Genomic DNA, 27053 nt, shown 5'->3' on the forward strand with positions numbered 1-27053 from the left:
TGGCTTACGCCTGTAATCCTAGAACTTTGGGAGGCCAAGGTAGGTGGATCACCTGAGGTCAGGAGTTCAAAACCAGCCTGGTCATCATGGTGAAACCCCATCTTTAAAAAAAAAAAAAAAAAAAGAGATAAAGGATAAAAGGGATTCAAAGAGATATTAAAAATTGATCCCCCCCCCCCCTTTTTTTGAGACAGAGTCTCGCTCTGTCACCCACGCTGTGTCTCTCTGTTGCCCAGCACAGTGATGTGATCTTGGCTCACTGCACCCTCCACCTACTGGGTTCAAGTGATTCTCCTGCTGCAACCTCCTGATTAGATGGGAATACAGGCACGTGCCACCATGCCCAGCTAATTTTTGGTAAAAATTGATCCTTTTTATGTGTCCAAATGTCTACTAACTTTCCAGTGCTCTTATTGTAGATTTAGTTTTCATTAACAGTTAAAATAGTTTCTACTGTTCTCTGTATATTTTAAAAGATTTTTAAAGTAAATAGAATTTTAGAGTCGGGTATGTAGAAAAACTGGAATTACCATAGTGACCTGCATTCTGTCCTGTCACGTGAGTCTGCTCTTGCCTGCAGATAACTCATTTGAAATTGCAGCTTCCAGAAATCATTACTTTAATACAGATTTACAATATCCATTGTGGTGAATTAAAATACGTGCATCAGTTATCAAAAAAAAAAATTTAAGTAATATAACTGTTCAATCGTAATCCAGCTTTACTTTCCAAGGAGAAGTCCAGGGGAAAGATGTAAGGAAATTGGTTCTAAAGTGCTGGATGGTTAATGACTGAAGTGTTTTTAGTACACTAGATGTTGATCTCTGCAATTAGTTAACTCTTGATTTGTGACTGATTGTCCAGGTTCTGAATTTCTCCCTCCCTGCATTGTCCCCTTACCATCATTGTCATAGTTTAGTGATTTTTACTGAAAGGAAGAGACACAAGCTGAAATGCATGCTGGTCAGTTATGAACAGCTGGAGCAAAAGATCTGATTATACAGGAAGTTGCAATACTGGACTGAAAAGAGGCTTAAGAATTATCTGTTGTAATTCTGTTTTCTTATTTTTCCTTTATTTTGATGTATGATTAACGTGTTCTTACAGCATTATATTAAAGAGCTAAAACATTGTATTCTTTAATCTTGTTTTGAAAATTTTATTTAAACTGAGTAAATAATATAAGTTTAAAGATTTCCAACTGCCAGGTGCAGTGGCGCAAGCCTGTAATCCCAGCACTTTGGGAGGCCGAGGTGGGTGGATCATGAGGTCAAGAGATCAAGACCATCCTGGTCAACATGGTGAAACTCAGTCTCTACTAAAAATACAAAACATTAGCTGGGCATGGTGGTGCATGCCTGTAATCCCAGCTACTCAGGAGGCTGAGGCAGGAGAATTGCCTGAACCCAGGAGGCGGAGGTTGCGGTGAGCCGAGATCACGCCATTGCACTCCAGCCTGGGTAACGAGTAAAACGCCGTCTCAAAAAAAAAAAAAAAAAAAAAAATTCTGAACTTCTTCAAAGAGATCTATAATAAAACACTCATAATATGATTGTGTTAGTAAAATTGAATCATGAGCATTTTAAAAGATACTGGCTTCTAAGCAAACATAAGATACTAATAGAATTTGATCTTTATGGATGATGTTTCTGTCCGCCTTTTGTAATCCAGATACCTTGTTTGACTCATGTATGTTTAATGTTCATCTTGTTATGATTGTCTACCTTGGATTATTTATTTAAAGATATTAATGATCAATTCTAGCTTTTCTTTGTGTCACCTGCCACCATATTTCTCGAAAAGGTGTTTAGATGCTTCCTGTCATTTTGTCCCTGATAAAACTTCTACTTAAAAAAAAAATACTGTAATGATATTATGGAAATTATGCCTTTTGAGTGTAAGATAGTCACTCCATTTCCAAATTTAATAGCAAACATAGTAGTATATAATTAGAATATACTTTATTTTTACAGTTTTCACCCACCTCTTGATGAACCATCTATTGGGAGTAAAAATATTGATCTGTCAGGACGACAGGAAAGAAAACAAATCTTCAAAGGGAAAACATTTATATTTTTGAATGCCAAACAGGTAATTATGTTATAAGCTAAATTTTCCTAAAGAATACACTGCAAACTGGGATACATTATTAACTCTTATTAATAGTTGTTAATGTATTTCATTTTGGGATTTTGTATAGAAGTGTGAGGTAGAACAAAAAACTGCCCAGGTGCCAGACCTGCCTAGTGATCATGGCTGCAATTACAGTGTTTCTTAAAGTGTTCTGTGGTAACTGGTCTATTCATAAATACACGAATGAGGAGGACAGGAAACTTAGTTTTAACTTAGTAAGCTGTTGTTTAACTTCTTTAGTTTAATTCCTTATTTAGTAATCTGTTGAATTGAGATCTGTTCAAAGAAGTAATCTGTTGAAAGAGGTAAGTTTAACTTCTTTAATTAGTAATCTGTCGAATATGTTCTGTGTGCCAAAATGGGGTTTCCGAGAGTTTATGTTGTAGCAGAAAAGTGCAGATAAGCCCACAGTTAGAGTTCTGTTAGGAAGTGTGATGAGGAACCACAGAGAGTGTAACAGAGTCAGGGCTGCAGAGACTTTTTGAACTAGGGACTTTCTCAAAGTCGAAGCTGAAATTACCCACTCAAGAAGTAGAACCAAGTCTTCTTGAATTGTACTTCTATGTTTCCCAAATCAAATTCTTATAAGAATGTTCAAGAAATTAATTATTACATTTACTTTTAAAAATGTTTCTTTCCTGCTTCCCTAAAGAGGCCATAAGAAAAAGTGTTTCTTTCTGTTTTTAGCATAAGAAATTGAGTTCCGCAGTTGTCCTTGGAGGTGGGAAAGCTAGGTTGATAACAGAAGAAAATGAAGAAGAACATGATGTCTTTTTGGCTCCAGGAACTTGTGTTGTTGATATAGGAATAACAAACTCACAGATCTTAATTCCTGATTCTCAGAAGAAATGGATTCAGTCAATATTGGATATGCTCCAAAGGTATAGAATTATTCTTTATTAATAAAATAAATCCAAGTAGGAGATTTTATGTTTAACTTTATTATTGTTCTTCACCTAACAACGTAAAAGTAGATACAAGAATTGTTTTTATTTTCTTATTTTTATTTTTATTTTTTTTGAGACAGGGTCTTGCTCTGTTGCCCACGCTGGAGTGCAGTGGCACAGTCTTGGCTCACTGCAGCCTCTCTCTTCACAGAATGGTGGTGCATACCTGCAGTCCCAGCTACTAGGGAGGCTGAGGCAGAGGATTGCTTGTGATCCAGAGGATAGCTGGGACTACAGGTGTGCATCACCACACCCAGCTAATTTTTGTATTTTTAGTAGAGATGGTGTTTCACCATGTTGGCCAGGCGGGTCTCAAACTCCTGGCCTCAGGTGATCCACCTGCCTCGGCCTCCTAAAGTGCTGAGATTACAGGCATGAGCCACTGTGCCTGCCTGATACAAGAATTAATAAAAGGTTTTATGGTATAGTGTATTTGAAAATTAATTGTGACTTGGTATTTCAGATGTAGAATATCTTTATTCATGACAATTTTACTCAAAATATTTTATGCTTTTTTATTACTTTAATAGGATTTGTAGTTTATCTCTGTAAATTAACAAAGTAGTGTTTTTTTACAGAATATGTTGCAGTTGAGAAAGTTAAAACTCGAAGAAATGGTTTTCTGCAGTTGCCTAGAGTTGAAATATATTTGCCCTTTGATGATTATTATCCATTAAAAGGACATATAAAAATGTCTATCCTTATTTAGGCTATTACGGGAAACCAGAAAAAAAGTCAGATAGGTTGAAATGATATTTGTAGTGTGGAGGGAGACTGTGAAAGAGCTGATTGAAGGTTTTGTTTTTTTAGACCTTAATTGGCATTAATAATTTTAGCATTACTGAAGCCAGGAAGTACTCTGGAAATATCAGGTTTGGCAGTCTTTTGACTAAATTGCTCTTCAAGTAGCAAAAAGTAGGTGAGGCCTAAAGTATTTGTATGCCTGAAAAGTCCATAGCCAGCTCCTACAAAAGATTCAGTTTTCCTGTCCCAGGAGTTCCTTCTCACCGTGGGGATTTTCTTGTTTTTGTTTTTGTTTTTTTCTTATGGGCTTGCTGAAATAAAAAGTAAAATTTTAGTCATTTATCCTTTAAATATTTTCCTTAATTGAGATATGTTAACTACCGTAAAAGAGAAAATACACTGTATAACAAAAATACTGTCTTGCTACTACAGCACAAATTTACTGTAGTTCCATTGTGTTTTAGGCACTGGAAATATAGTGGAAAGCAAGATAGTCATGGTCCTTGCCATCACTGGAGATTACTGTCTAGAGGGAGAGACAGAGAAAGACCCAAGTAAAAATATCATTACAATAGTATATAAAGGAAGCAGTAACCTGGCAGTGGAGAATAAGCTTACTCTAAATAGAGAAGGCCTCTTTCAGGCAATGTCTTACCTATGACCAGTCTTCAAAGAGCCAGACAAAGAATGTGCCAGGTAGAGCAATAGCGGTAATACATATTTTAAAAAATAAACAAAAAAACCAAACGCTATCCTACATAGCAGGCCCTGGCCTAAGAATTTATGTATGTAAAAACATTTAATCCTCATCCTCATATGTTAATTACTGTTGTGGTCCTCTCTGTGCAGATGAGGGAACTGAGGCAGAAGGGGGATTACATAGAACAGAGGGAGAGAGCAAGGTGGCCAGAATGTGAGCCTAGGCAATCTGATTCTGGAGGCCAAGCTTGTCACTTTCAGCATATATAGACATTCTGAGGTAAAAGACAAACAAACAAACAAATAAACAAGCTGGAATACAAGGTAGTTCAGATGCTGGTGCCTTGATCATGAGGTGACCCTTGGCCCCTGTTACAATATGGGTTTTTGGGGGGGTTCTTTTGAGACATGGTTTTACTCCCTTGCCCATGCTGGAGTGCAGTGGTGTGATCTCGGTTCGCTGCAGTCTCCACCTCCCAGGCTCAAGCAGTTCTCCTTCCTCAGCCTCCCAAGTACCTGGGACTGTAGGCACATGCCACCACACTGCTGCTAATTTCTTTATTTCTTGTAGAGATGGGGTTTTGCCGTGTTGCCCAGGCTGATCTTGAACTCCTGAGCTCAAGTGATCCTCCTGCCTCAGCCTCCCAAAGTGCCGGCATTACAGGTGTGAACCATCGTACCTAGCCACGATATGTTTTTTGCAGGGAATACAGTATTATATTTTGAGAAAGACTGTCACTTAAAATAATACCTGTTAACTTAGTTCAAGCCAATGAAAGAGCAATTATAAGAAGGAGAGTGACCAGTAAAGCCAGCTCTTGACTGAACTTCAGCAGGGCAACATTATGATTGGTGACTGTCATGCTGTATTGATTGGATGTCAGAAGTGAATGTAAGAAATCAGTGGTAAAGATTTAAGTCTCATCCAGAGAAGATTAGAAGTCCAAGGAAATAATACAACCCTGATTTTTGTTCTTACTGAGACATTTTTTCAGTATCTCAGCTCAAATTTTGGTAACTCTTCCTTTTATTAATTTAGTTATTTCATCTTTATTATCTCCTCTTGCTTTTTCTTCTCTCCTGACCTGTTTCGTAGCTTTGCACAGAATTGGATGAATGATAATCCTCGGTTGGTGACATGCTCATCATTGATCCATACATAATACATGTTGATTTTGTTCACCAATTATTTAAGTAGTTATTTTTCAGAGAGTAAGCATCTGAAAAATCTATCATCTAAAATACCAGCCAGATGTTTGAAAATAAGTTACATGGTTACCCCTAGCCCAGTCTTCTGTGTGAAATAACTATCATCTCGAATCCAGTTTACAGTTGTGGGTAGCCAGACCCTATTCAGCAGCTCAAGGTACAAGGTGGGTACCAGCTTTGTATAGGACACTGTTTCATTGCAGGGCACACTCACACCCACCGACACTCACTCAGACTGGGGCAGTTTGGACACACCAGTTCACTGAATGCACACCTGTTTGGAATGTGGTAGTAAAGCAAAGTACACACAGAAAACCCACAGAGACACTGGAGGAGAGTGCAAACTCCACACAGACAGTGGCCCTGGCTAGGAATCAGTTTTTTCTTGCCAACATTATAATGAAATGACATTGAATGAAATGACATTATTCAAGGACTTGCTGTATAGTAAAAGTTAATCTTTTATGTTTTAGTCAGTGCTTTAAAGATACTCACCCATATTTTTTTTTTTTTTTAACCAGTCGTTTGATACCATCTTTTGTTCTTGACATTTGTTTTAAACTTATCTGGAATTTTTTTTTTTTTTTTTTTTTGAGGCGGAGTTTCACTCTTGTTGCCCAGGCTAGAGTGCAGTGGCATGATCTTGGCTCACTGCAACCTCCGCCTCTCTGGTTCAAGAGAGTCTCCTGCCTCAGCCTCCCAAGTAGCTGGAATTACAAGCACCCGCCACCACGCCTCGCTAATTTTTGTATTTTTAGTAGAGACGGGATTTCATCACGTTGGCCCAGCTTATCTTGAACTCCTGACTTCAGGTGATCCACCTGCCTTGGCCTCCCAAAGGTCTGGGATTACAGCCATGAGCCAAGAGTTCTGTTTTATAGCAAGGTTACATATATGCACTGCTGTGTTTTTTACTTTATCTTTTTTATTCATCAGTCTGCCTTTCTTTGTACCAGTACCACATTGTCTTAATTGGTATAACTTCCATGAAGTCCTCCTAGCTGGTAGAACAAGTCTCTTGCTCTAATTTGGAAGCTCCTGGCTATTCTTGGCCCTTTATTTTTTCATATATGTTTAGAATCATCTTTTGTAAAAGTTTGTTTGGATTTTGATTAGGAAATGTGTTGAATCTACAAGTCAACTTGAAAATTAACAATTTATGTAAATTTTAATAGTTATTATCCTTGAATGTGGTATCTCCATTTATTTAGGTTTTCTTGAAATCTCTTAATAGAATTTTATACTTCGTGTATAGAGATCTTGAATATCTTATTAGATTTATTCCTAGCTAGTATATGTTTTCTGATGTTATTATAAGTGAATGATATTGTCACTTTACATTTTCTAGATCACTACTGATGTGAAGAAATTCAGCTGACATTTAGCTATTCACCTTATATCTAGCCATCTTGCCAGACTCCTCTTTTTTCCTAATAATTTATCTAGTCTTTTCTATAAATCATATCATCTATAAGGAATATTTCTATACTCCTTTCTAATCTTTATTTCTCTGATACCTCTTTTTTTGTCTCTTTGTTTTATCCCAACTGGGACCTCCAGAGCAATGTTGAATAGAAGTGATGATAGTGGCCACATTTATCTCACTGTTGACTTTAAAATAAATGTTCCCAGTGTTTCTCCATTAAGGATATTGTAATTTCTGCATTATTAAATATATATTAAAACATTTCTATTTTATGTAGCCATTCTTTATAACTAATTCACATAGTATAATCTGTAGTTGTAAAAGTTAGTAGAATAATAAATTACCAGTTTTGAATTGCCTGAATTATAGGTAGGTATATGTGATCAATTGATTATAATGCTTTTAAAAATTTTATTTTTTTAGTCTGATACTTTAATTGTATAGTAACTGAATCCTATTTAAACACAAAACACACAAAAAGACACATTAAGCATTTGAAAAAGACCTTACAAACTAACCATTTAAAGTATCTTAGCTGAACAAAGTGGTTCACACCTATAACCTCAACACTTTGAGAGGCCGAGGAAGGCAATCACTTGAGCCCAGGAGTTCAAGACCAGCTTGACCAACATAGAGAAACCTTGTCTGTACTAAAAATACAAAAATCAGCTGGGTGTGGTGGTGCATGCCTGTGGTGCCAACTACTTGGGAAACTGAGGGCACAGTAATTACTTGAACCTGGGAGGCAGAGGTTGCAGTGAGCCATGATTGTGCCACTGCACTCCAGCCTGGGTGAAAGAGCGAGACTCTGTCTTAAAAAAAAAAAACTGTATTAAAACTGTATCATTTTGTAGCTCTTTGTTAAACTTTGAGGTGTAATTTTTATATGATATTCAATTGTATATTTTTGTTGTTATAAAACCAGTCATTGACATTACAGAACAACAAAAAATAGGTTCACCAGAAGATCCCTGTAATATAAAAATACCTTAATACATGTAAATTTGTCAAAATGGTTTGATTTACTGAAAGGTGTAACTTATATACATATACCTTAGGTGTGGTTCTGTCTACTCTCTGTCCTTCCTCTTTCTTTTTTCCTCTCTTTGAAGTTTCATCTTAGGATCATAGTATTCATAGATTTGTTTATAAAAGCCTGTTGTGGGTTTTTTTTTTTTTTTTTTTTTTTTTTTTTTTTTTTTTTTTTTTTTTCAGATATAGTCTTGCTCTTTCATCCAGGCTGGAGTACAGTGACATGATCTCAGCTCACTGCAACCTCCTCGCAAATTCAAGCGATTCTCCTGCCTTAGCCTTTCAAGTAGCTGGGATTACAAGCATGTACCACCACACCCAGCTAATTTTTGTATTTTTAGTAGAGATGAGGTTTTACCACCTTGGCCAGGCTGGTCTCAAACTCCTGACCTCAAGTGATCCACCCGCCTTGGCCCCACAAAGTGTTGGGATTACAGGTGTGAACCACCGTGTCCGGCCATAAAAGCCTGTTTTATTTTTTAACTTGGGTAGTATTGTTTTCTTTTTATTCCCAAAATTACAGAATTTTAGAACGCGGAAGCTCTATATCCTTTACTCTAGCCGCTTATTTTACAGATGAAGTTAATGGGGTTTCTAAAAGATGGTGGACTTGTTAACATAACAGTGTCCTAGCGAGTAAGCTATTATAGTACTCTGCATTTGAAATTCTGTCCATACCATAAAACTATTTGGGAAAGAAAAAAGGTTGCTTTATCTCGACATCAGCTTAGTAAATGTTGCCAGTTTTAATATATTATCATGCTTAAACTATTTTATTCTACTAGGCAAGGCCTTAGACCTATTCCTGAAGCAGAAATTGGATTGGCGGTTATTTTCATGACTACAAAGAATTACTGTGATCCTCGGGGCCATCCCAGTACAGGTAATTAAAGCATTATTTTGTTGATTCATTAGCAACTTTATTATGTAAATTGATAAGCTAAATATATATTACTCATGCTTGCTAGAGGTGACCATATTTGCCATCGTTTAAAATTCATCCGTTTATACTTTCACTCATTTATTCATTCCGTAAGTATTTGTGGCTGCCATGTAGCGGACACCATCATGAAGTGGTAAATACAATAAGATCCTTATTATTGTGAACTTCATGTTCTGAAGATCAGGATTTGGTAAACAAGCAAACAAACAAACATACATGATAAGTTCAGACCGAGCCAAGTATAAAGACAGGTAAAACAAGGTGATGTAATAGTGATGATAGTAGGCTGTTTTAGATAGGTATTCAAGGAAGGTCTCAGGAGGTGACATTTGAGCCATGTGTCCTGAATGATGAGAAAAGGCAGCTGTGTGAGGATCTGGGTGGTGGATAATTTCAGGTAGGAGAAACAGATCACTTTGTGTGAAGAATTCTAAGGGTTGACGATGGAAGAGGAGATATGAATAGAATGCTATCGTGGAAGTCTAGATGCAAAAGAACCTGTGCCTTGGACCAGCATGATAGTAGTAGGGATGCAGAAAAATGAACAGATTCAGAACATATATTAGAACTAGACCCGGTGGGACTTTCCTGTGGAGGAGTTAGAAATGACTCCTAATTTTCTGGCAACTTATGCCAGGGTGGATAGTAATGCCATTTACTGAGATGAAGAATGTGCATTATAATCATCTCAGTGTTAATCACTTTCACTCAGTGAAAGCCAATGTATTTGGAGACAGTCACTATTTCCCTTTTATTATTTAAAACACATTTCCATAGTTTTTCAATATTTTTTTAAATAAGCCATTATAAAAATAGGTTCTTTATTTTCTTCTTGCTTTTTGACTTTGGAGATTTTTACATTCTCTCTGCTAACTTTTCTCTAATTTGCCTAGCTCTCAGAACATCCATTCTGTATTCCTATATATATATTTATTTGCTTCCTAGATTTGTTCTGTAGTTATTTCATTGGGAGCTATTGAACTTTGGCGAAAAGTGGCAAGTTAGAGAACAGCACCACCTCTTTGCACACTCCCGGGAGCGTCATTCACACTGTAGTCCATTGAACAACAACTATGGAGTCAGTCAGTGTATCTCCTGAGTGCTCTGCAACCTTGGTTTAAACAAGTAAGGAGTGTACCAAGCTAAATTTTGGAAGGAGTTAACCATTAGAGCCTAATGACCAGGAAGCTATTAGATACGTAGATCATTAGTAACCATGAGTTGTAGTAATAACTGCGGTCTCTGGAGTGTGCAGAGACTAGAGTAAGCACTTATGTACATCATCGAACTAATCTGCAGAACAATCCTTTTAAGATAGAGGGAAGGGCATCATCTACTTTTCATAAATGGAGGAGCTCACAGAAAGGTTAGGAAATTAGCTGGAGGTCACATAGCAAGTAATTGGTTCAAACTGAGTCTTAAAGCTGTTATAACATTATTACATTGCAGTACAAATGGCTTATATTTTAATGTGTGACATTTTGAGAAATGATGATGTAGGAATGACTGGGAGCTGATACAAAAGGATAAACATCTGATAAAATTTGACAGGCTAGTATTTTATTATTTGGATAAGAATGTTTATTCAACTGACATCTCTACCCTCTCCCGTTGAGTATACTAGATATGTTTTTGTCTGTACATAGGTAACCTTCAAAAACACATAGTTCTAAAGTCCTAGTAAAGTTTTAAATATATCCAAATAACTTATTTTGGTAGAATTGTGATATGAATATTTTCACCAAATTCCCAGAATTCACCCATGAAGTGAAAAGCTAAAGGCCAGTTCTTCAGCCTCTTGGCAAGAGAAGTTTTTTTAATGTGGACACCAAAGAGAGCCATATTTTTAGAGAAGCTACTCCTTCCTTGTCTACTAGAAATATGCACAACTTTTAGAACTAACAAGTGCTATAGATATTATTTTGTTGATAGATTCCTGTTCTGTTACAGAAAAAAGACCAGTATCAATAATTTTAGACTATAACAATAAATATATAAAAACAGTGATTAGATCTAAGTCAGTAGCACCCCTTGACTCAGCACCCATTTGGGGTAACTGTCCTGTGTTTCTCTGCTTAGAAAATGAATTTTCAACTAGATACATGCTTCAGAATCCATTTTTAATACAAACTTACACTCTCCATGACTTAGAACATTCTGAGATGCATCCTAGGCATCTGAGGTTTTTGGTTTGTATTGTTTGATTTTTAAGCTCCTGTTTCCTAAACAAACTCCAGAAACCACTAAATTAGAATATCTTGGGAAGAACTGAACTAGAGAGGAGTCTTCTTTTGTATAAAAGGAAGGAGCACTCAGACTATAAACTTTGGTCATTTTTCATCCTTCCTTTTCCATTTTATCACCAAGACCTGAAATTCTCACTGTACAGCTTCTGCTTAAGAGGTCTGTGACTGTCCCCTTCTCACAGCCAGTGCCCTGTTTGAACCCTCTGTATCCTTTTCTCTGGAGAGTTGGTTTATTAATAATTGCCCTGGTAATAGTCCTTACTCCAAGTTATCTCTACAGTTAATATTTCACTATGCAACTATTAACTTACCTTTTCTTTTCTCAAAAAGTTTTACTGGTTCTTATTAACTACAGAATTAACCTCCAAGCCCTTTGTCTACACTTCTGAGTCCTCAGTAGCCTTCCTCCCATCCTCACCTTTTTTACATAAGCCTCTCTACAGAATACGTGTGCTGTTTTTTTTTTTTTTTTTTTTGAGACAGAGTTTTGCTCTTGTTACCCAGGCTGGAGTGCAATGGTGCGATCTCGGCTCACCGCAACCTCTGCCTCCTGGGTTCAAACAAGTCTCCTGCCTCAGCCTCCCAAGTAGCTGGGACTACAGGCACGCACCACCATGCCCAGCTAATTTTTGTATTTTTAGTAGAGACGGGGTTTCACCATGTTGACCAGGATGGTCTCGCTCTCTTGTCCTCGTGATCCACCCACCTCGGCCTCCCAAAGTGCTGGGATTACAGGCTTGAGCCACCGCGCCTAGCCTGTGTACTGTATTTTTAATAGTTCCCACACTTCCTCACTTTGATCATGTTCTGTTCCTAGAATGCTCAGTACTGCTTGTCAAAATCTGACTCATTCTACAAATGATTACCTTCTTTGTGAAGCTTTTCTAAATTGTATTCTCTCCCAGCCCCTCCAAGGCAGATTTAATTACTCAGTTTTCTATGCTCCAGTAAATTTTTTGCATTCTGACTGGAGTTTCTTCCTACTTTGAGTATAACCAGTTGTTTCCATGCCTCTTTCAGCCACTAGATGGATTGTAGGCTCTTAATAATTTGGGATCCCCTAACAGCAGCAAGCATGGTACTTGTTTGTAGTAGGTATAAATATTTGGAGTAATTGAACTAAGCTATTGGTAGACAAGATTATTTTTTCCAGTGTGGAGCAACAAAATTCTGTCACCCACTGTTGAAACTGTGTTTATAGTTGAAAGGGACTTAGAAATCATCTAATCATTCTATTAAAAGATAAGGTATATGAAGACTGGGCAAAGTTAAGGTCCATAACTACTTCATAGCTAAGCCAATTCTAAAGTTTGATTTTCTGACTACCAGGCTGATTTTCTAATGTATTAATTCATATAGAAACAAAGTCATGAGAGTGAATTAAAAAGTATACTGTAATGGGTAGCATTAGCTCTTGTACATTTTCACAGGTAGGTTTATGTGGGTTCCAAGTCATAGTCCTCTGATATTTAAAATAATTTTATAGCACACTCAACTTTGGGGAAACAGAAGGAATGTCTCCCTTCTCTCTCTTCCTTCCTATATTTTTACATTCACTTTTTTGTTCAACAAATATTTATTGAACATTTGTTATATACCTGTATTATGGCAGACAGTTGAAATAAAGAGGTGAATAGATGAAACCAAGTTCCTGCCTTTGTGGTATTTTTAACAAGGAGAAAATTTTAAGTAATCTGTTAACAAACACCAGTTATTTGGGGTCATTAGCTTATTATAATAATTATTGTTATTATTTCATAAAGTCTTGCTCTGTCACCCAGGCTGGAGTACAGTGGCATGATCATAACTCACTGCAGCCTTGAACTCCTGGGCTCAAGCAGTCCTCCTGCCTCAGCCTCCTGAGTAGCGGGGAGTGCAGGTGTGCACCACCATGCCCAGCTAATTCTTAAATTTTTTGTTGAGATGAAGTCTCACCGTGTTGACCAGGCTGGTCTTTTAACTCCTGGCCTCAAGCAGTCCTCCCACCTCATCCTCCAAAAGTGCTGAGATTACAGCAATGAGCCACCTTACCGAGCCTATACTAAATTATTCAGTGATTATATAAACATTAGAATTTATACTCTTTCTAAACTTATGTACAAGTGAAAATGAATTCTAGAGATATGTGTCTTAAAGGAAATGCCAATGAGCTTCTAGAGGTCACATAGGGAAAGTGGCAGAAGTCATTTAAGTATCTGAATTTAGAATTAGTAATAAATATTTATTAAGCACATCTTATGTCATTAGGACCTAACAGAATGATAATTTAACTTAGGTATTTAGTAAATATCAACTTAAAAATGTTTTCAGTTAACAGTTTAATCTGTAAACTTTTTATATGTCTACTCTATACCAAAAATTGCTCTAAGTACTGGTGATATAGACATAAGCGAGGCTTAATCCCTGTTCTCAAGGAGACACCAGTCTAACGAGGGAAAGTAGCAAGTAAACAAGTAAAGTGATGATAATGATAACAGCTAATGCTGGCAGAGTGCTTACTGTGTTCCAAGCATTTTTCTAGAGGCTATTTTACCTTCCAAACAACTGTGTGAGGAGGATGTTGTAATTATTCCCTTTTTATTGATGAGGAAATGGAAGCATAGAAAAGTCAGATAACTTGACACAGGTCTCCCAGCTAGTCATAAGTGAATTTTGTTTATTGCTTTTTTGTTGTTGTTTTTTGAAATAGGGTCTTAGGCTGAAGTGCCATGGCATGATAGCTGCTCACTCCAGCCTTGACATCCTGGGCTCAAGTGATCCTCCCACTTTAGCCTCCCAAGTAGCTTGGACCACAAGTGTGTGTGCCACCATGCCTGGCAAGTTTTTGCTGTTGTTGTTGTTTTGTTTGTTTGTTTGTAGAGACAGAGTTTCCCAGTGTTGCCCAGGCTAGTCTCAAACTCCAGGGTTCAAGTGATCCTCCTGCCTCAGTCTCCCAAAGTACTGCAGTTACAGGCATGAATCACTGCACCTGGCTTGAATTGTTAATAGAGTGATATGCATGGTGGTATAGAAGCAGAATTGGGGAGCACTTAATTCATTGTGGGAGGCCCAAAAGTATTCCAGAAGAGTGGCACTTGAACTAAGTTGCTCTTCTGGTAAGTAAAAAGATGAGGTATTCATGATAGTTTTCTGGAGTAGCCTAAAAGTTTATGTCTAACATGGTTTTACATGATTTGTTCCAAATAATGTATTCCTCATGAAAATAAAACTCATACTGATTCTGATTTTTGTAGATGGTAGTGTGTGTATACTTTCCATGGAGGAATAAATATAATTTTTTTGGCTCACTAACTTAACACATAATTTGAATTAGAATTTGCTTATTTTATTTTTCTTTAAGTTGATAATACTTTAGCACAAAGGATTAGAAGTAACTTTAAAATGATTGGGTTTAGATAAGGCTGTCATAGATGCCAACAGGCTGCTTATAGACTGTTCTGTGTTTGTTGGTGGCACTCGTTGGAGACAACCATGTGCAATATTCGATAGCTAATCCCATCCGCATGGCATAGACTAACAATTTGAAGTGACCAAATGTCCATCTCATATCTAGCAGTTGTGATTTTTTTCTTTCTACTTGTGTGATTTACAGGACTAAAGACAACTACTCCAGGACCAAGCCTTTCACAAGGCTTGTCATTTGATGAAAAACTAATGCCAAGCGCCCCAGTGAACACTACAACATATGTGGCTGATACAGAATCAGAGCAAGCAGATACCTGGTAAAGCTTCTTTGTTATAAATTAATAGTATATTCGGGAAGTAAATATCTTGATCAGGTTGTCTCTTGAGGGATACAGCATGGGAGAGTGGGATGCCAGGGAAAATGATATCTTAGGACAGGGATCAACAGGTTTTCTGTGAAGGAGTAGAGAGTAGTTATTTTCGTCTTAGAGGACTGTTGATCTCTGTCCTAGCTCCTCAACTCTACCATTGTAGCATGAAAGCAGCCATAGACAATATGTAGTCATTGTCAAGAGACAATACGTAATAGCTTAAAGACAAGGATACTTTGAAAGAAATGCCTCCTTACACAATTTTGGCATTGAGTGAACATCAAACAGTGTGTTGACACAAACCTACGTGGTATAGTGTACTATATGCCTAGGCTATATAGTATAGCCCAGGAGTCCCTAACCCCCTAGCCACAGTATCGTGGCCTGTTAGGAACCAGGTGACACAGCAGGTAATCAGCGGGCAAGCTAGCAGAACTTCATCTGTATTTACAGCTGTTCTCCATCACTCGCATTACCACCTGAGCTCCACCTCCTGTAGGATCAGCAGCAGCATTGGATTCTCATAGAAGCGCAAACCCTATTGTGAACTCTGCATGTGAGGGATCTAGGCTGTGTGCTTCTTAGGAAAATCTAATGCCTGATGATTTGTCACTGTCTCCCAACACCCCCAGATAGGAGTGTCTAAGTTGCAGGAAAACAAGCTTAAGGCTCTCACTGTTTCTACATTATGGTGAATTGTATAATTATTTCATTATATATTATACTGTAATAATAATAGAAATAAAGTACACAATAAATAATGCTTTAATTATCCTGAAACCATTGCCACTCCCTGCATCCTCACCACGAAACTGGTCCTGGATGCCAAAAAGGTTTGGGACCACTGGTATAGCCTATTTCTCCTAGGCTACACACTTATATAGCATGTTACTGTACTTATACTATACATAATGATACCACAATGGGAAGTATTTGGGTATCTAAACATAGAAAAGGTACAGAAAAGTACTGTATAAAAGATAAAAAGTGGTCCACCTGTATAAGACGCTTAACCATGAATAGAGCTTGTAGGACGGGAAGTTCTAGGTTAGTCAGTGAGTGAGTGGTAAGTGCATGTGAAGGCCTAGGACATTACTGTACATGATTGTTGCATTATTAGCACTACATTTAGATTGCACTAAATTTATATACAGAAAATGTTCTTGCTTCAATAATAAATCAACCTTAGCTTACTATAACTTTTTTACTCTATAAACTTTAATAACACTTAGCTTAAAATACTTGTAACATTGTATAGCTGTGCAAAAATATTTTCTTCGTATTCTTATAAGCTTTTTTCTGTTTTTAAATTTTAAATTTTTGTTTTACTTTTTAAACTTTTTTGTTAAAAACAAAGACATAAACATACATATTAGCATAGGCCTGCACAGGGTTAAGATCATCACAATCACTGTCTTCAACCGACACATCCTGTCCCACTGGAAGGCCTTTGGGGCACTAACACACATGGAGCTGTCGTCTCCTGTGATAACAATGCCTTCTTCTGGAATCCCTCCTGAAGGGACTGCCTGAGACTGTTTTAAAGTTAATTTATTTTTTTGTAAGAAGGAGTACATTCTAATGATAAAAAGTATAATATAGTAAATTTATTAACTGGTAACATAGTCATTTGTTATTATCAAGTATTGTATACTGTACCAAATTGTATGTGCTATTGAGCTATACTTTTATATGATTGGCAGCACAGATTTGTTTACACCAGCATCACCATAGACAGTTAATGGGTTGCACTGTGCTGTCAATAGGTGGTGAGCAATTTTTCAGCTCCTTTATAATCTTATGGAACAAGTATCATATATTACAGTCCATTGTTGACAGAAATATCATTATGTGGTGTCTGACTGTAATTGAATATGTTGTGTTCTAATAACTGTGTTTATAAAAATAAATGGCAGACCAGATTTGGTCTACAGGCTGTGGTTTGGCAATTCCTGTCTTAGGATGGTTTTTTTTTTTACTCCTTGCAAATGTGCATGGATGATTGGAAAGAATTGTTCAACTTATTTGTAACTGGTGAGATAAGTTTGAAATACATGTGTTTGTATTGTATGATGTTGCCTGTATTTGAATGTTACTTATAATTTTGAAGATACTTTATATGGGTCTACTTAACTGTCTGAATAGTTAATATTTGTCCATAAAGATCATTTTTCTGTGGTTCTTTATCTGAAGAGGGGTTTCATTTGTTTTTGTGACTGGAGGGGGTTAGCTCTTTTGTATTTTTTGGTATTTTTCTACTTACAACTGTGTTTTTATTTTAAATGTTACATAATAAAGTGGTCATATTAAGATACTTACGATATCACTATGATAAACCATATTTTTTTCCCCTTTTTGCTACACTCATATTGAGGCCAGATTTAACTTTTTCAAGAGAAATTGTTAAGGTTTTGGAAGTTGCTTCAATGACAGCATGACCTCTTGTTCTTTTGTTGTTGTTGTTGGTTTTTGTTTTGTTTTTGTTTTTGTAAAATAAGAATAGCAAAGGCAACATACTTAACCATACTTTGTAAAACTCCTTGCATGTATGTTTAAAATATTTTTCTGGTAATCTAGAGTTCTATTCTAGAGACTGCCATCTGGCTGAAGTATAATAATATCAGTTCACAGTGACCTGAAATCTTATATGTGATTTTTTTCTGATTTTCCATTTTTAATTTTAAAAAGTACTATAAGTAATGATAAAAGTACCATAGTAATAGTACTTTACGTGGGAATAATTTAAACTTTTTAAATAAAACTCAAATTGCCTAGGATTATCACCTTGTTTAACTTACAATAGGCTATCCTAAGTTGGTATTCTGTGTGTGTTTGGCAGTTGTTTATAGTAGTGCAACAATATGTACTGAAGGAGGTGAAGAAGAGTAAGGTGTCGTCTTTTCACAGGATGCTTAGGCACAAAGGAGTTGCTTTCTTGGGATGGTAAAATATATTCAGTGGATTATTGTCTAAAAATTACCTTAAAGTTATTTTACATTAGAACTATTTAACCATCTTTGTTTCTATATTAAAGCTGCTATAAACTTGATTGTTTACCTTGCATTCTTTTTTTTTTTTTCCTACAGTATGGATTTGAGTGAAAGGCCAAAAGAAATCAAAGTCTCCAACATGGAACAAAATTTCAAAATGCTTTCACAAGACACATCCACTATAAAGGAGTCCTGCAAAACAAGCTGTAATAATAATAGTATGGTATCAAATCCTTTGGTTAAGATGACAATTCCAAACTATCAGCTTTCACCAACTAATTTCCCAAGTGTAAATACAAGTAAAGATAGGGCTTCTCAGCAACAGCAGACCAACTCCATCAAAAACTACTTTAAGCTGTCTACCAAAAAAAGGTCTGTTTTTGATAACTTCTCTCATGTCTCTGAAAAAAATATGAAAATATTTTATACTGTTGTAGCATGGTATTGTTTAGTGTGTTCTGATTAAGTATGCTTTTCCTGCTGAGGCTTTTTGGCCCCTTTCCCTCTCAGAAATGTCCCTGATCTCCTTTACTAGAGCCAGTAGACAGATTCTCCTTCATCTCCTTTTATGCAGGTACTTACGTGTTGTTTTACTTGCTGCACTTCTCTTGAATGAGAACTAACCCCCATCTCAGTTCTAAAATCGCATTTCTACTGTTTTCCTTGATAACCTCTCTCACTCCCTCTAGGACCTTATTCCATCAATTATTTTCTTAATCTCCATATTTTGAATATATTGATCATCCTAGATTTTTTTCTTCTGTTTTCAAAAGCTCAATCTCACCTTTATTTTTGAAAACGTTCTCTTGACCTGGTTTCTTCCTCTAGCTACTACTGCCTTTTGTCCTGTACTGTCACTGTTAAGCTTCTCAAAAAAGATGATGTTATTTCTTCCATTTCTATATGAACTTTGGAGGACTTTTCTTCCCCCTATTGCTCTTTATACTCTGTATGCTCTACCTTCAGGTTTTGAGACTTTATTACAGACGATCAACACATCTGGCCCTAATTTTTCCTTTAAGCTTCACTTCTCCTTTTCCACAGGGGTTTCATGCTGTTTCCCAAGTAACAGACCTCATTGAATGTGTGTGGCTTTTTTTTTTTTTTTGTAGTATAATAGCTTACATTGTTACAATTTTTGACTCTTTGTCCTCTGGCTCCCAAAATCAGCATTATTGTTTGTCATTTTCAGTGTCATCATTCCCTCCATTTCCATCTATTGCCAGGTTCAAACTCTGACCATCTAAATTATTACAAAAATCTTTTAATTGGTTGATTTTTCCAGTACCTTGGCATTAAATTAGTTTTAATAGAATATTGGGTTGCCTGTTCTAGTTCAACATGAATCCAATAAACTGGAGAACAGAGTCCCAGGTCTTTGTGTCCTCTATGGGCTTAGTGTAGTTTGCATAAAGTGTTCAGTATTTATTGAATGAATGATACAGTATTGTATAGAAACCTTTTAGTGATATATTCACACAGCATTTGCAGTATACAGTCAGTACCATATTCTAGATTTAGTCACTCTGACTTAATATCTTGAATCCCTCTCTCATTACCCCATCAGATTATATTCCCAGGATAATTTTCCTTGCCCACAACCTTACTATAAAGTAAGCTGCTGTCTCCTGGCAACAGGTTCTTTGTATTTTTATATTTTTCTGCCTTTTCCTATGATTTATCAACTAATGCAACTTAAGCAGAGAAGATAGAGATCTCCATATTGCTTTAGTCACAGAGTCCATCAGTTCTATGAAACCAGCAGAATGTGCATGAGTTCTGCACTGTTGTCAAATGTCTATTTGTTGATTTCCAGTAATATTGTTAAATAAAATCAATAATATTATTAAATAAAATCAAGAGTACATTGTGAACTAAGTGGATGGAGTGATAAATATTGCCAAACTAAAAGATTACTTCACTGTGTTCATTTTCTTGTTTTGTTCTCTTCTTTTTTTAAAAATCTAAGGGAAAGGGATGAAGAAAATCAAGAAATGTCTTCATGCAAATCAGCAAGAATAGAAATGTCTTGTTCTCTTTTAGAACAAACACAACCTGCTACACCCTCACTATGGAAAAATAAGGAGCAGCATCTATCTCGGAATGAGCCTGTGGACAAAAAGTCAGATAACTTATTTACAGATACAGATTTAGAATCCAGTGTGAAAAATTCTGCCAGTAAATCTCATTCTGCAGAAGAGCTAAGATCAAATAAAAAAAGAGAAATGGATGATGTGGCCATAGAAGATGAAGTATTGGAACAGTTATTCAAGGACACAAAACCAGAGTTAGAAATTGATGTGAAAGTTCAAAAACAAGAGGAAGATGTCAGTATTAGGAAAAGGCCAAGGATGGATATAGAAACAAATGACACTTTCAGTGATGAAGCAGTACCAGAAAGTAGCAAAATATCTGTAAGTAACATTTTAAATGAACCGTATAGCACATAGAAGCTTAGAATGTTAATACATAGTTTAGATTTTGTACTGACAACATGAGCATCCATTGTCTTTAACACTCAGTACTGTTAAAGTATAGGAATTTGTAGGATAATAAGGTAAATGGTAAATGTTAAAAATACAGTGATTCTTTAACAGTATAAAATAAATGACCACAAATTAAACTTTCATATGAGATTGTTTTAATAGATTTCCAAATTAGGCCGTACTATTATAAAAGACATTTGGCTATGATAAGCATAGGAGATACTTCAGTATAAGAAACAGGACACAGAAGGATGAAGTTGATAAAGTATCTACTCATTAAATTTTTAGGATATAACATCACTAAGAATTTTCATTTTCATTTAGGTTTTTAATGTCCTTGTCTATTTTCCTGAATGTTGTTAATTTGTCTTACCCACTTTGATCTATGAAAACACTTGCGATTATTTTCTTTTTCATATACATCAGTAGGTTGACCCATATAGATTTGTTAGCTCTTTTAGATGAGAGCACAGACCTGATGAAGTAAAACTTCAATATTCTGATCTTCCACATGGGTTCATTAGCTCCATTCATTCATGGCTGTAGTCATCCCCTCCTATATAACATCTGCAGAATAAGGACAGCAATAGGTGTAAAAATAGGAATAAGTGAATGGAAGTTACAGTTCATTAGTTAAGCAGTTGAGAACCTAGTGTGTATCAAGGACCTTATAAATCTATAACTGCTATTCAAAAAACAAAATGTCCTATTTGGCCCGTATATTGTTATCTTCATATAGGGAAGGGGATCCCTATTCTTTGTTACTTCTTTAGTGTGAATCTTAAATGCCCTTCTGTGGACCAGCTGCACTGAGGTCAGATGGTAAGCTTTTTAAAAATATAAATTCCCAGGCCAGAGCTCCAGAGATTTTCATTCAGTACATCTGGTTTTCCTTCCCGGGATAAGTTCCCTCAGTGTGTTAGCTAAGAATTCCTTTGATATTTTAAAAAATTAACTCAGTGGCTTAAATAAGATAGGATCTTTCTTCCTCTATAAAAGTAGCCTGGAATTAGATAACGAGAGCTGCTTCCCGTGGTATTAATTTACTGGGTGCCTGTCTTTCTGCTCTTTGAGAGGATGCCTCCAGCCATCATGTCTGCTTTCCAGGGAGGAAAAATGCGATGATGAGGGGACAGGGGAAAGGCCTTTCCAGCTGAATTCCTCCCTGTTTTCTAAGGAGCTTTCTTAGAAACCCAACTTAGTAACTTTTGTTATTGACTAGAATTGAATATAATTTAGCCCCTTCCTATCCTCAATCTAGAAGTGTCTGGGAATGTTTTAAGCTTGGCACATTGCTATCCTTGATAAAGAGTTGTATTTTAGGAAGAGAGAATTGATGTTACCAGATTGCATTTTGCATCCAGAGTGGGAACTTCAGAGGCAAAGTTTTCATTGTGAAGGATTTAAGACTGACTCTCATTTCACAGAAGCATTAAGTGAAACAAGAGGTTTATATATTTGGTAAGTCACTTCTGTAGTAATTTCTACTATAGTGGAGAGCTAGGTAAGTTAGTTTAATGTGACATTTTTTGAAATCCAAGACATGATTTGCCAAGCTGAATACATTTACATCTGTTTATAAAGCTGTGTTTATTCTGTTGCATTATGAATTTACATTGTCACTATAGCTCCAGACTGTTTCAGAATCTGTATTCAGGTTACTTAATATTACATTTAAGTGTTAAGAAAATTAGGCACTTTTTACATTACTTTGGCCACACCTTTGGAAATGCATTTCCCTTCCTTTTCTTCTGTATTTATTTCTGACTTTGTCTGATATGTTCTTATTTTCTTTAGTCTTCTTGTCCTAGTACGTACTTTAATATTCTTTGAAGTAGCCACCCAGTCCCCCTATTTTCTCTTAAATTCCATCCCAGATTAGTCTACTGCTCACGGTGGCCACAAATCTGTCTGGAAATGGTTGTGGCTTTAGTTTGTAACAGCACTCTTTGGCTCATCCTGGATGACTGCTAATTGATCTTCCTGAAGACCTGTTTTCACTGCACTTTCTCCCAGGGCTCATGTCAGGGCAATGGGCATTAGAACACAGACAGGGAAAGTCAAGAATTGAGCACTGTACACTCTTGACATGGGAGCCATGAGTCTTTCATAGACCAGAAACACTTTTCATTTAATATGTAAGATTTATATGAAGTATAATGGTATCAGGAAATAAATTATTTTATTTTGCCCTGTGATTCTATAGCATAATTCCATTTTTCCTTTATTTTACTGCTTCAGAATTCATGACATTTGAAATGAAAATTTCAATATAAAATGTGTTGTCATAGGCTTTTGGAGAGAGAATAGCAATTTGATTGTGACACACTCAATTGCGATATCTCTAATTGCGACACAGTAGGCCCTCTGTATCCATGGGTCCCACATCCTTGGATTTTACACCTCTGATTGAAAGTATTTGGGGAAAAAAAGCATCTGTACACATGCAGACTTTTAAAAAATTATTATTTCCTAAACAGTACAACTATTTGCATAGCACTTACATTGTATTAGGTATTATAAGTACTCTAGAGATGATTTAAAGAATATGAGACGATGTGCCTGGATTATATGCAAAAATTTGTGCTGTTTTTTTTTGTCTTTTCTTTTTCTTTTTATTTTTTTGAGATGGAGTCTTGCTCTGTCACCAGGCTGGAGTGCAGGTGCAGATCTTGGCTCACTGCAACCTCCACCACCCGGGTTCAAGCGATTTCCCTTCCTCAGCCTCCTGAGTAGCTGGGACTACAGGTGTGCACCACCACAGCACACAGGTAATTTTCGTATTTTTAGTAGAGACAGGGTTTCATCATGTTGGCCAGGATGGTCTCAATCTCCTGACCTCATGATCCACCCTCCTTGGCCTCTGAAGTGCTTGGATTATAGGCATGAACCACCATGCCTGGCCAAATCTATGCTATTTTTTATTAAGGACTTGAGCATCCATAGATTTTGATGTCCATGCGAAGTCATGGAACCAATTCCCCAGGAATACCACGGGGATGACTACTACAAGTTAAATCACAGTATTCCAGCACTATAATTTTTTTTAGTAAGAATCTGTAATAGGTACAAAAGTATTTCTGTTTTCAATGTAATGTTATTTTTAAAAACTATTTTATTTTTATCATTTTAAGAACTTGTCTGAAAGTCCTTGTGAATCTCATGGATTAACGGAATTGTGCTTAATTTTTTTAGGTACAGAAGTGACTATTGGAGAAAAATACTTCTTAACCTTTTATTGAAGTCTCCCCCCCCCCTTTTTTTTTGCAATTTTATGAAAGCAAAAAATGTGATACTTCTCTTTGGTGTTGGAATCCTTAGTTACATTTCCGAAAGGCAGTTTCCAAAAGATGTTGATGGTAGAACTGTCATTTTTTTCTGTTTTTGGAACTAAAGAGTCATTTTTTTTTTTTTTTTGGAACTAAAGATAGATTATAGCATGTCTGTAAGATTTCCTAGCAGCTGAAATGGAAAACTATTAGCTTAATATTCCTGCTAGTACTTTATCCTTATATAAATGATAGCTGTGCCTGAGTCTTGGCCTTACTTTCAATTTCCCAGTCTCCATAAAATGCAAAACTGACTGAAGATCCTTATTAACATTCTTCAGCTTAACAGCACCCACCATGTCTGCAGTATATTTCCCGTTCATTCCACTCTCCTATCTCAAGTTAAGCATTTTTATTTAGTGTTTTTCAATACCCAGTAGTAAATTCTTAAAACGATAGCATTTTCCAGTACTCTGTAGTAGTAGCAGCCACTTATTGGATACCATTATTATATTTACAGCAACCCTACAATGAAGTAGTTAATATATACTTATTGAACACATGTAGAAACTGACAGTGGGAGTTGTTAAGTAACTTGCCGAGGTCACATAGGTAGCTTTTGACAACTGGGACTAAAACACAGGTCTACCTTGCTCTTTTGACTATTCCTTATGTCAGCTTTCACTGTGTAATTCACTCAGTTATTCAGTTACTCTAGGAATTGTGCCTGCTAATATAAAAGGCAGTTTGATAGGCATTGAGGTTGAATCCCCAAGACTTGGCGATTTACTTGTATAGGAAGTAAATAGATAGGAAAGAATAAAAGATAATTCCCAGGCTTATAGTCTGAGGGTATGATTCTCTGAGTTGGAAAATCAAAACTTGCTAAGGAGGATGAACAACTTTGAGAGAGTAGAGTAAGATAGGGAGAAGGTATATAAAGGGAGTTTGTATTCTGAATGTATAAAGGGAGTAAAATGTACTGCCTTTGATAACAACTTTCTGTAAATTGTATGTCAAAGTGCTCAACCTAAGTAAGATGGCACTTGATAGGCTTGAAACATACATTTAATCCTAACTATTGATTGAAATACTCTCTTTACTCTGTAGGCAAGCACAAAGTACATTTGTTTTTCAGTCCTTTCCAACCTCCTTTTAAAAATTTTTATCATTTATTGCTGTATTAGTGAAATTGCGATATAAAATGTTACGCCCACTGCTTTGCATCTAAGAGAATTATAGTTTTTACTGAAAGCATTAGCCATTTATGTAGTATTGTTTAGTCTAGGACATGATCCAGACATGTTAATGTGAAAGATATGCCGGGCGCGGTGGCTCAAGCCTGTAATCCCAGCACTTTGGGAGGCTGAGGCGGGTGGATCACGAGGTCAAGAGATCGAGACCATCCTGGTCAACATGGTGAAACCCTGTCTCTACTAAAAATACAAAAAATTAGCTGGGCGTGGTGTTGCATGCCTGTAATCACAGCTACTCAGGAGGCTGAGGCAGGAGAATTGCCTGAACCCAGGAGGCGGAGGTTGCGGTGAGCCGAGATCACGCCATTGCACTCCAGCCTGGGTAACTCAGTCTCAAAAAAAAGAAAGATACTATAACTATATACAAGGCAGTCTTCACTTTTATTACAGATAAATATCTTGAACAGTTAAAGTAACTGTTTCTTCTTTAAAAGTATGATTTAAGATTACATTGTAATCCTAAATGAATTCTTTAAAATGTTTCTTTTTCTATTACAAAAGTAATACACGATCATACAGACATGTGGAAAATAAAATGAACTCACAGTTTGTTGATAATCCTACCATCTACAGACAACCATGGTTAATATTTTGGTATTTTCTCTTTGCATTTTATTTTGCAGGCTGTTAATGTAATTCTGTAGTCATTTTAAATTTACTCATAATAATAATTTTCTCATATTGTCAAATATTCCCTAAGCATGTTATTTATATGGATTTAGATTGCTTCCAATTCTTTGCTTTTTTTGTTTGTTTTTGTTTTGCAGAAGAGCAATTTATGAGAGAGAGAGAGAGAGAGAGAGAGAGAGAGAGACAGAGAGGGAAGACAATTCCCACACTGCTGTGGGAGGGGAACCCAGAGCGGGAAATTCCCAATTATTTGCTCTTATACTGCAGTATCTCTTTCAAAATATATATTTTCATCTCATAATTTCTTTAGGGAAGACAGTTGAAAGCCAAACATCTGGGCATACATAACATGAATGAATATCTCTTTTAAGTTTTTAGAAAGGTAGCATTTTACACTTGATCTTATTCAAAAGGCCAGGAAGTGATAGAATTTTATAACTCCTATGAATGGTATTTTTTGTTTTATTTCTTAAGCCAGAAAATGAGATTGGGATGAAACGTGAGCTTAAGAAAGAATCACAATGGTCAACTAAAGAAATATCTGTGAGAAAAGTTTTAGTAATTTTTATACAGATTTGGCTTACAGAGACTGTCATCTTATCAATTTTTGTCATTTTACATTCTTAGGATTGTTTCTCTTTCAATAATTTTGGCTTGCTTCATGACTGTGCCTCCTCTGGAAATGGATTGATTATATTACAACTATGATGCGGTGAAAAGAGAATAGAGAGAAGCTGGGGTATAATTCCCTGCCTTCTCACCTTAGATATGTGGCTGTGAACAAGTAATTTTCACATTTATGAACCTCAAATACTCTATAAAATGAGGTTGACACTTTTCTAGCAGGGTTTATATCAAATAATGTATGTAAAATATTTGTAAACTCTAAAAGTTTAGACTGTTCTTAATAGTGTCCTGATTACATTCTGTCACTATCAGATGAACCTTTTCTTCTGACTGCTTTTATCTTAGACCTATTAGCAATTTGCGTATTAATTACATAGTTCAGCAGTTAAAAGAACTAAGATAACTAAGAACTTACCTTAAGCAGCTATAACAATGTTGATATGTAACTAGTTAATAGTAAATGACATGAAGCCAAGAATCTCATCCAGCAGTTGAAAGATAACAGGAAGAACTCTTCAGGCATTTAAATTCTTCAGAATTTAACAGCTATTAATCTTGTGTCAATTAGTAAGGTAGTATGTCCAGAATTGATGATTGGTTTTTTGAGATGTAAAGAATAATAAAAAATACAAACTATTGA

At 36.2% G+C, this 27053-nt stretch overlaps 1 protein-coding gene across 8 annotated transcripts in view; it reads left to right on the forward strand.

Moving 5' to 3' along the window:
• NBN (nibrin) overlaps positions 1-27053 on the forward strand; it is a 49642-nt gene that overhangs the window by 11327 nt on the left and 11262 nt on the right. For 6 of the 8 annotated variants that reach the window (XM_074386897.1, XM_074386901.1, XM_074386895.1 and 3 more), the window contains 7 exons: positions 1974-2091; positions 2821-3014; positions 5849-5896; positions 8976-9073; positions 14972-15101; positions 18242-18517; positions 20115-20559. In XM_074386897.1, the coding sequence (XP_074242998.1) occupies positions 1974-2091; positions 2821-3014; positions 5849-5896; positions 8976-9073; positions 14972-15101; positions 18242-18517; positions 20115-20559 (1309 nt within the window). The remainder of the gene's footprint in view (positions 1-1973; positions 2092-2820; positions 3015-5848; positions 5897-8975; positions 9074-14971; positions 15102-18241; positions 18518-20114; positions 20560-27053) is intronic. The other 2 variants (XM_003940510.4, XM_074386896.1) reach the window with 1 other exon arrangement.

The sequence above is a fragment of the Saimiri boliviensis genome, chromosome 15 (genome assembly GCF_048565385.1).
Source record: "Saimiri boliviensis isolate mSaiBol1 chromosome 15, mSaiBol1.pri, whole genome shotgun sequence".
In the NCBI taxonomy this organism is placed as follows: Eukaryota; Metazoa; Chordata; class Mammalia; order Primates; family Cebidae; genus Saimiri; species Saimiri boliviensis.